This window comes from Notothenia coriiceps, unplaced genomic scaffold (assembly GCF_000735185.1).
Source record: "Notothenia coriiceps isolate Sejong01 unplaced genomic scaffold, NC01 NC01_scaffold00016809, whole genome shotgun sequence".
Taxonomy (NCBI): Eukaryota; Metazoa; Chordata; class Actinopteri; order Perciformes; family Nototheniidae; genus Notothenia; species Notothenia coriiceps.
Window position 1 is genome coordinate 11,478 of NW_011349510.1, and position 10,375 is coordinate 21,852.

General features: G+C 40.8%; 1 protein-coding gene across 1 annotated transcript; it reads left to right on the top strand.

The window, feature by feature from the left end:
- Positions 1 to 5,741: 5,741 nt before the first annotated feature.
- Positions 5,742 to 8,608, top strand: LOC104949770 (copine-9-like). Its single transcript, XM_010776176.1, has 2 exons — positions 5,742 to 5,897; positions 6,683 to 8,608. The coding sequence occupies exons 1-2, from the start codon at positions 5,826 to 5,828 to the stop codon at positions 6,896 to 6,898; spliced, it is 288 nt and encodes a 95-aa protein (XP_010774478.1). The 5' UTR covers positions 5,742 to 5,825; the 3' UTR covers positions 6,899 to 8,608.
- The last annotated feature ends 1,767 nt before the right edge of the window (positions 8,609 to 10,375 follow it).

Genomic DNA, 10,375 nt, shown 5'->3' on the forward strand with positions numbered 1-10,375 from the left:
GATGTTATAGGATATCTCTGCAGCCCTGGAACCCCCATAAGGCTTTTGAAGTCTTGCCCATGCTGTCCGTTGAAAGCCGTTAGCTAGAAAGCTGGAATTCAAGACTTGATCAGTTGACTTTGCCTGTAAGAAGGCTAGGCGGCTGGCCTCTTGGTGAGTAAGGCTGTGCGAGGGCTCGTAATAACTGTAAAAGAGCAACTTCCAGGTTAATAGACCACCTTTGAATAAATGTCTAGAAAATTATGAATACACTAGATTTCAAAAAAATATACAGAAATATACACTACCCAGTGACATCTGCGTCGTTTTTTTGTAAAGAAATGTTTCACTTCCGCATAAAAAAAGCCTTGGCACGTGGGACCTCCCGTGTGTGACGTAACATGGGGGAAACGTAAGGGGGGAGAGCGCCGGTTTTACGTATTTAATAAACAATGGATCCCAATGCTGTTTTTGAACAGAAGAACACAGAAGAAGTTGAACATTGAAATTCGAATGGCCATATGACGGGACCACAACCTTATGAATTATAGAGCCTGCCTTGGGCGCCAAGAGACCAGGAGCAAGCCAAGGATGAGAAGAATAACGGCAAATCGGAGAATGAGCCTGCGTGGTGGTGAGGGAGAACCAGTGAGAACTGGGCAGCTCATCTTGGGTGAGTTGACCGGCGTTAGCTAACAGAAATGTTAGCTAACGTCCACATCCACAACATTGTGAAGTTAGCTATCCATGATATCAGGGAGCATTATAACTAACGTAGCATTGATAATATAGTACGTACTGGCAGGACTGTTGATACTGATCCAATACAGAAACTAAAGCCAAGTAATCAGCCGTATCTTCCGTTACCTAATGCACCTCCACACTTACGGTGCCTGTGTACGGAGGGGAGACGCGAGATACGGCCTGATATTGACATCTGAGCGAGAAAGGTTGGTGGGAGCCTCCGTTGATATGCCGTTTGTAAATGGGGCCTTTGATGAACAAGTCAGGTGGTGTAGGTCGGGGGAGGGTGCACGCTGATTGGCCAGGCAGGTGGAGTGGAGGTTGAGCGGGACGCCGGAGTGACAGCCACCACGCCCCCACAACAAGAGACAGGAGGAAACAACCAAAACACAAAGGCAGACGCTTGGGAGCCAGTACAGCCACCACAAAAAGGAGCCGTGATCCCTAGGATTTCCTAAATAAGCGAGGGGTCCAATATGTGTAGGGGTTCAGGGACACCCCGCCGAGATTTTTGGGGATTATTCTCCATGCTCCTAGTTGGTGGCTTTGTTTAAAGTGCCTGGGGGGGTCACAACATTGCGCTAACTATATTCGATATCAAACCCATGCTCCAGTGGGCTGACAAATGGTCAGCATCAATTATTTTTTTCAAAGTAATGCATAGAATCAGTTGAATTGTTAACTATTCAATGAATCTCGGACATAAGGAAGAGGCTAAAATGATACAAAACATTGTCAACATGTCATTTCCACAATGGTTTTCTCCTTTCCCATAACCTGCCCAACCTCTCTCTCCATCTTCCTTATAGTTCTATGTCCTTCCCGTTTTCATTACTCCCTCGTCCTCCTACTTTTCTCTTTGTTCAATCCCCTCCTTCCGTTGTTGACTTTTGTTTGCTCCTCCCTCAACTTTTTGCTACTGACCAGTGAATAAAAGCAATTCCAGCAATTTTTAGTTCATTTCACTTGTTTGCATTCTTTGCATTTAAATCCTGTTTTGGTTGAATTTCAAAAGGAACAAAATGTTAAGCAAATTGATGTTTCATAGAATTGTATGTTAACTTATGAGACATCAATAAACTGCAATAGAATGTAAGGCCTATGTTGTTTTACAATTATGGCCTATTTGTAATTAAGAACTATTGTTATAGATCTATATATATATATAGAAATAGATAGATAGACTGCGACGGGGTTATATAGCCTACATTATTTTTTGTGTGGATGTATCTGCAGTTCTCCCTGACTTCCATCCACTTTCCTCTCTCTCATCATCTCTCTGGTCTCTCTCTCTCTCTCTCTCTCTCTCCTCATCGTCTCTCTCTCCTTCTCACTATCTCCGTCTCTTCTCTTCTCTCTCTCTCTCCTCTCTGCCCTGTCCTGTCTCTCCCTTACAAAGCCTGAGCTTCGACCCTGACGAAGTCTTTTCCATTATTTCTTGAGTCCAGTGGGGTAAAGAAAACATACAATTTATATCTCCATTGTTTTTACTCAAAATTGAAAGAAAGCAAAAAGCATTAACCACGTTTGTTAAAGGAATCCTTCTTGACCATTGGATGAATGTGGATTATATTTAGCCTCTCTAGCCTAGATTTATTCACGCAATTTAAACCAAAGGATAGCCTATGCATGCAGTATAAAGTAGTGTGCATGAGTGTCTGGACGTCCCACTGACTAACGTTAGAAGCGTTCACACAGGACTGACCTGATCATATGAGTCCTTGATGAAACAGAAACACAAGCAAGCCCGCTGACTCAGATCTCTTAGATATCCATCATCATTACTTCTGCTGCTCCGGTACACAAGTCCGGGCTGCGGGTGGGTGTTGTTGATACATTTGGTCGTCCTTCCTTTCTGTTTGCTTTAATCGAGGCTACGTAGTTATGCAGCGGCCCCCATCGCAGTAAATGGGTAGACTACAAGGACCTCCGTTTAGTGCAATTTTCACAAGTTTGTATACCACACCTCGAGAAAATATTTCGAGGTCCCGACCTCGGTGGACCCACAATGGTAGATAGCGGCCATGGCCACCACAGCGTTCCCTAATGGCATCCCCCACTACGTCTTAAGGTGGCCGTGTACCGGAAGGGGAAGAGAGAGAGCAGCGAAGGGGGGGAGAGAGAAGTAATACGGTTCTTTCCCCCTGGATAAAGCCTGTGGGAGAGTAAGTGCCTGCAGGGGGTGGATGCACAACGCACCCAGGAACGAACGCCTGCCTCCGGTCTTTGTACTGATGAGGGAAACTGGTGGAACTCCGATGTCCCTGACAGGGCTGGTATTTGGCAACCTGCACAAACACAATAAACTGCCGACCATGATTACAAATGGTGGGAAATACAATGAAATACCGAAAAATACAGCTCATACACAACCGTAACTCAGACGCAACTATAACTATAGCCGCTACGTCCAGAGGAGCCGAGATGTTTACCATTTGTGGTGGTAATATGACGCGTTTGAACCGTATGACCCTTAAAAAAAAAGCAGTTTTTTAAGAGCAGAGCTTCAAAATTGCTCCTTTCCCTCTGAATTCCTGCCCTTATGTCTCATTAAACGTATCAAATCCTACATTCACTTTTTTAATTGTAATTTTCAAGCAAGTTAAAGCATAAATGTAGAAAGAAAAACAACCTGCAAGATGCTCTTTAAAGGGCAAGGCTATGGTAACAATATTGGATCACTACACAGAAGATGCATGATGAGAAAAAGACTGAGAACAGGTAATAGGCTCTGATTTAGCACCACCATCAGGCCTTTTCATTTCCATTTCCGTTTTGTTGTTCGTTTACACTTTAATACCCGCTTATTTTATAGTTGGTATGTATATTTAATTAAAAAATCTGCTGCTTATGTTATTATAGCATTTTATAAATTATAATATTGGTGTTAATGTTCGCTTTATTTTAATTTAAGAGGTCATGTATATTTAAGTTATATTTATTATGATTTTTAAATGTTCCATTCAAAAATGTTATTAAAAAGGCATGTACACCATAAAAGATGACTATTGAGGTCTATTGTCAGGAATGTTAGTGTTATATAAAATAGTGAATTCTACTGCAGCAGAATGTTGCACGTCTGCACAGTGTTATATTTTCACCGCTGAGTGTCAGTAAATATTGTTTAGTTAGTATTGGACTACTAGATAGATGCAAGCCTGTTCAGGTAGAGTTATTTAAAGCATAAATGAGTCGGTTGGGTTCTGGAGGTGTGGTTACAGCATTGTGCTTGGTTGGCGTGGCCTGGGCCTGGTGGTGGGGCCCAATGTGATATCTTTTCATGGGGCCCGAAATCCCTGGCGGCACCCCTGCCGGTGCGCGCTCTCTCGCGCACAAAATGGCTTGTTCCACACACACACAGAGCCGAGCTCTGTATGTGTGTTTTGATTCTGTGGAACAAGCCATTTTGTGCTAGATTATTATCTTGTATTATTATAACAAGATGATAATAATACAGGTAATAATAATAATAATAAGGACTGGAGATGGCATCTCTTCTCTTTTTTAGATTGATGTATTTGAATGCACAATCCTTGTTCCTGAAGACAAATGTTAATAATGCAGATCATTTCTATTCTCTACTCCTTCCTAAAGGGACGCATGGAATTTTTATAAGTTTACTCCTTTGGCAACTCACCCGAGATAAGACAAAAGCATTGGCTCTGAAGTCAGCGTGTGCATGCCAACAAAGAAAACGTAGTGTCAGTCTAAAAGCAGTGGAGAGTTACTTCACTTATTGTTCAGAGGATTCGCAAAGAGGAAATATATTCATCAATAAATCATGTGTTTGTTGTGGCCAAGGCGTAATTAACTGTGTTTACACCAGGAAGGGAAAGTAGTCCAGATTGGGCTCTGTGTACTGACAGGAGATCTGCTTGCTGCTAACACACGGGCTAAAAGAGTAATACAAGAAAATACCAAATGAATGGACAGAGCTAGAATCAATCAAAGAAGCCTCCCATCTTGCTTGTGATTTGTTATTAATACAAAGGCATTACTTTACAATATAGTAAGTAGTAGTTTAATCCTTCACCTTAACATCAGGATTGAGTGATCTGCATATGAATATTGCAATATTCAATCAGACTTTTAAATGCTTTTAAAATATATTTCAGTGTGGTATGTGTGACACTTTGGTACTTATAATATACATATAGCGACAGCAGGAAACAAACAAAGTCGCTGAGAGGCTGAGGCCGGGCCTGTTTGATATTGTGTGACACGCTACAAAAATGACTTGCTGAGATCAAAAACTCTGTTGAAAATTAATGTAGTTTAATGAAATCTGGGATGATCAACTTATTTTCCTTGGACATATACATTGTTATAGTAATCAAAGCAATCATTAAACTTGCGGTCAACAAAAAGTACAACGACCCTGGCCATTTCTCAATGTCGAGTAAAGCTGCTCCAGAGCCACTATTTCAAGAATACTACGTCATCGAGTGGCGCCGAAGAACTGTTTAAATGCCCAACATACTTGTGCTACCAAGCAAGCCTCCTCGACATTGAGAAACGGCCCCTGTGTCACCCTCTCTTCCACACACACCTCACACAGGTGAACAGGATTATAATGAGTGCCGCCCATATCCATGATGTGACCCAAGCCAACCAATCAATAGTGATCAAACAAATATCTTATATTAAAACAAAACGCATTACTATACACGTTTCATGGCTCCTACGATACATATACATATATATGTGTAATTTGTTCAGTAAAGCAAATGCAGGGTGTTTGGTGTAGTGTATATGGCTTGCAAATGTGATAATTAATTAATTAATTGAGTAACAACACTCTACTTTGGCTATCAAAACTGAAAGTTTAAGTTTAAATGACGGTAATATAACGTTTAGCAGGTCCATTGTCTAATCAGAGAGAGAATATGGTAGTACAGTTTAATATTATAGTCTCATAATCCACAAAGTTGACTTGGTGAACAGTGGCTGATTTACTTCACAGACAATACACATAAACAGGTTCTTTATAAATTAAATGTGTATTTACTACTAAGAATATATAGAATACTGAATAACACAAGTATGACATGAATACTGTGAATGAATGAATAACAGTGAAATGCTCTGTGTTGTCTGCAGCGATGGAGGAGCTGGATGGAGACGAGGTGAGAGTGTCCTCCAGGGGGCGCTCCGCTGAGAGAGACATCGTCCAGGTGAGTCCACATGCACCCTGACCTAAGACAGGCCCTTATTACAGATGTTAGCACAGCTGCATAAAGAAGCCTCTGATCCGACCCAGCTCATGGTCACACAAAAAGACACTTTGAGTTTAAAGCTAAATATTTGTATTATTAATTATTTTGTATTTTTTGTTCAAAAAGTAGAATAAAATAATAAATATTGTTGGTGAAAAACACACATTTAAGAAATGTAAATCGTTCAGTCAGTCAGTCTTTCCATCAAACTGCTCTCATTCTTTCTAAGGCATCCGCAGCCAAACCCTTTTATGTACAATTCATCATTAATGTCCTAATAGCTGATACACTGTATATTTTGTAATATACACGTTATATATTGTAGGACAATATACAAATGTTTACTTTATCCTCTAATGTTTATATAAATGTTTTGATTTTATTACATTTAAGTGTATCTTTTATTGAACATTTTACTCAAACTTCTTATTTTTCTTTAAAATAGATTTGTTTTATTTCATGTTTTTATTACAAACTCACTTTACCTTCTTGTGTTTGTATACATATTATCTTAATGTAACTTTCTTTACAGGCTGGTGTTTAATAACGTATTCATATTTATATTTCCCTTCCTCCCAAGTATCAATCTGAATGTGACTCCATATCCTCTGCAAACATGACCCCATATAATCTTTAGTATAACATTTATATAATAATATTTTCCCTATATTTTTACCCAGCTTTTTGTTTAATTTCATTCTAAAATGGTCACCTGTCAATCAACCAGTGTCCCTTCTCTCCAGTTTGTCCCTTTCCGGGACTACATGGACCGCTCGGGGAACTCGGTCCTGAGCATGGCCCGGCTGGCTAAAGACGTCCTGGCAGAGATCCCCGAGCAGCTGCTGTCCTTCATGAAGAGCCGGGGGCTGGAGCCCCGGCCCCCCTTGCCCGCCGCCTCAAACCCACCCTCCATGTCCACCAGCACCCCCGCCCCCAAGCAGAGCAAAGCGCACGCCTGAGAGCCAGCAGACTCACAGGTTGTGTGTGTGTGTGTGTGTGTGTGTGTGTGTGTGTGTGTGTGTGTGTGCCTGCCTGCCTGCGTGCGTGCGTGTGTGTGTGTGTGTGTTGCAGGGTTGTTGACAGGAAATGGTTCAGGATTTTGAAGATCATAATTGGAAGAGTGTTGGTGGGGAGGATTCCTCCAACTGGACTCATAGCAAATGCTCTTCTGATCCATTGGAGGTTCTGACTTTGTCAGCACCTATCAGAACACAGGGGAAACACACAACTCTGCAATTACACACAAACTGCATTTATATCAAAGGATTCAAATGTAGTTAACTTTTCCCTCAGTCATCAAATACATTTCTAATGTTCGAAACTACAGAGCTTTTTGTTATCACAACTCCTCCTGCAGATGTCAGTCTTCGGTTCCTGCTCACAGGGAGAGAGGGTCCGTTGTGAGATGAATCCTGAGGGGGGCTACCAGTTGAGCTAATCAGTTGTAAAGAAAGACAGCAGTGGGCAGGGGGTCCTCTCCTCATTAGTTTATTCTCAGTGCATTTTAAAGACAGTAACAGTAAAACAGAGGGTCTGAAACAGAGGAGCAGTTGGGTTCAATCCTGTCCTGTTGGGGTGTCTGACTGCTTCTTTTCACTGCTTCATGAACATGCTGCATATTTATCTATGCTAAAAAATGTTTTAATATTTAAAGGGATGGAGAATGTCCTGCATTTCGAGGTCAACTTTTAGAGACTGAGCACCAGAACATCGAAAATAATCCTACTTGGACGCGCAGGGCATGAAAGAAATATTGCCATGAAATCATGTGGGGATGGAGAACAGACCGGAACATACCGTGCACTGCCAGCCCCCCTTCCCTCCAGCCAGCGCAACATCTACCATTTAGTGAGGCACAGACTATTGCCGCGCTGGTGGTGAACAATGCCTCTGCTTCTGAAGCTATCTGGAGCATGTGCCTGTTTAAAGTGGGTTAATGCACATTCCACAGGTCAGATATTTAGCAGACAATGTGTGAAAGTGTCACCTTTCATTTTGTACTGCAGGGAAGACACCGACAGAAAGAGTGATGAGAGCTGTGGTATGTAGAGCTCAGCCTGACTACTGTTGGGACACTTCAGTTTGATACATGGCTGCCTTTTCTTTTCAGCTACTGTAGTAAGTGAATGCTGACAAATTGGTTTAATTTTGTATTATCCTTTTATTGTGTTAAATAAGGATTAAAGCAAAAATGAACCAGTGTTTCAGCAGAACCCCAAAATAATTTGGCTTTAGCAGGCTCTGTTCCTCACATACACAAACAACCTTTATATCTGAACTGTGGTAATTGGATAGGCAGAATTACAAAAAAATGAAAGTTTTGGAGGTCTCTAAAGCTAATAATTACAACGATAGTCAGCAGGATTTGTCAGGATATTTAGCATATTGTATCAGAAAGGAAACGGATATGTGGCCTTATTTCTGTCATTATCCTAACAGGAGTGGGTGATGGAGGACTCTATTTTTATATGACAAAACATTAAATCTATGTTACTTGCATGCTTATTTGGCTAATATGCTGCCAATGATGTTCTGTATTTCTATTCATATCCAAAAATGACTTCAGGCTACAAAGGAGAGTTCTGTTTCTGTGGTTAGTGCAGGATGCTTAAAGGTCTCATACAGCATCTCTGTATAGTATGTGTATTCACTCTCTGTCCTAAACGGCTTGTTGGAGCTCCTGCCCCCCCGCCCCTTATGAGCCCAGTGGCCGTCTGCGAGACACAGTGAAACCCAGCCCGAACACACACACCAATCCACGGACTTAACGTAACGGCTCTGCGGACGTAACGTAGCGGCTCGACGGATTGGTCCATTTGGGTATGGGCAAGTCACTATACTCAGGAAGAAAACAATGGAAAAAGAGAAATCCCCAACGAGGCGTTATGGGGCAGCATAGACAGGTCTTCTCTGTGTTAGAGTTTTACTCGCTACAGGGTGTACTTTGACGGTTTGTGACTCTGCTGACCGTTTACATGCATAAAAACCTTCATAACACACAAGGGGACGGGTAATAACCGGAAAAGCATGACATGGGCCCTTTAAAGGACTGCCAATATGATCATGGAGACAGATGAACAGTAGGATATATTTGTATCACAGTTTGATATATGCATGCATGTGTTATGGTTCACACCAACCCAAAGTCACAAAGCGTATTGGACTCTTGTATGGAGCATGTTATATACAGTGTGTACAGTATTAGTTTATTAAACAGAGGGACAGACAACATGCTGCTCACTACTTCTCCCCATTGTGTTCAAACAGCCTAACATGTGAATACATCTAAAGTACTGCACAGAATATTTTGTAAAGTCTGCCTCCCTTCCGTTTTGTTCTTCTCTTATTCTCTAAATATGTACATGTTATTTTTGTCACCATTAGTGTTGGTCAGAAATGAGTATTAGGTTTGTCAATGTTTTCTAGTTTTTGCTTAGAAACCAAATAAAGATATTGTTTAAAACTCATCTCCAATCTTTCACTCATTCTATTTAGATTGCATTCTTTCCTTTAAAAATGTTTGTTTAATTAAATTAACCAAATGGTTGGAGATGACAGCTTGAGTGTGTCCAGCCAGGTATGGCCATGAGGAGTAAAATAAGTGTCTGTTTCAGAGTTATATTTTTACTTTAGCATGCATCAAATGAAAATTTAAAAACAGTTGTGTGTCATATAATATTATGATAAATCACGTGTTAGGCAATTTATTTACTCTTTATTCTATAAATGAAGAATGGCTGGAACAGTCATCAATTTGAGAAAATTACAAATTCCACTTTTAGCACACAAAATCTGAGCAATAGTAAAACACGTATTGTACACGTACACAGCAGGGTGATTATTAAAGCTTTGCCTCTGATAGTTAATATTTGGGACAGAAGTAGCTCCAACTATATGACTGAGTTTAGTGAAGAGATTTAACCATTCTTTTCTCGCAGGCTACGGATGGAGATCTCTTTAACGTTTTTTGTAGCACACTGCCACTCAGTGGAAATACATAAAAAACACTGACTGGGAAATGAAACGTTGACTTACTAAGTTTTGGCTTCACATTTCAATTTTAAATAAAAACAATTATGTATTACAAAAACGGGTCCGATTTTACTAATACATTCATTTCTTGGAACACGGTGCAGGGATTTGTTCTGCCCACTAGATGGCGGCAGGGAGAGACTGTTTGTACTGGGCCAAAGAATGGCAGAAATAAATGTGAATCCAGTATTAGTTCAGTTATGAAGACAGGCATGAACGTTACTGTCTATAAAAGTCTTGACTAGTTTTAAGTTTGGTAATGCTTTGTAGCTGTCATTGTTGCTAGAAGTTGCTATTCATCAACCGTTTCTATTCCTGGAAAAAAAAAAGTAAGATCTGAACGCTGTCATGTGACATCCTATCCTAATAACAGTGGCGGCTGGTGGAAAATATTTTTGGTGGGG

Excerpts from the sequence above, each read along its gene's own strand:
- LOC104949770 (XM_010776176.1), top strand. The coding sequence starts at position 5,826 with ATGGAGGAGCTGGATGGAGACGAGGTGAGAGTGTCCTCCAGGGGGCGC. Across the intron at positions 5,898-6,682 it reads CTGAGAGAGACATCGTCCAG|TTTGTCCCTTTCCGGGACTA; the intron begins GTGAGTCCACAT and ends CCTTCTCTCCAG.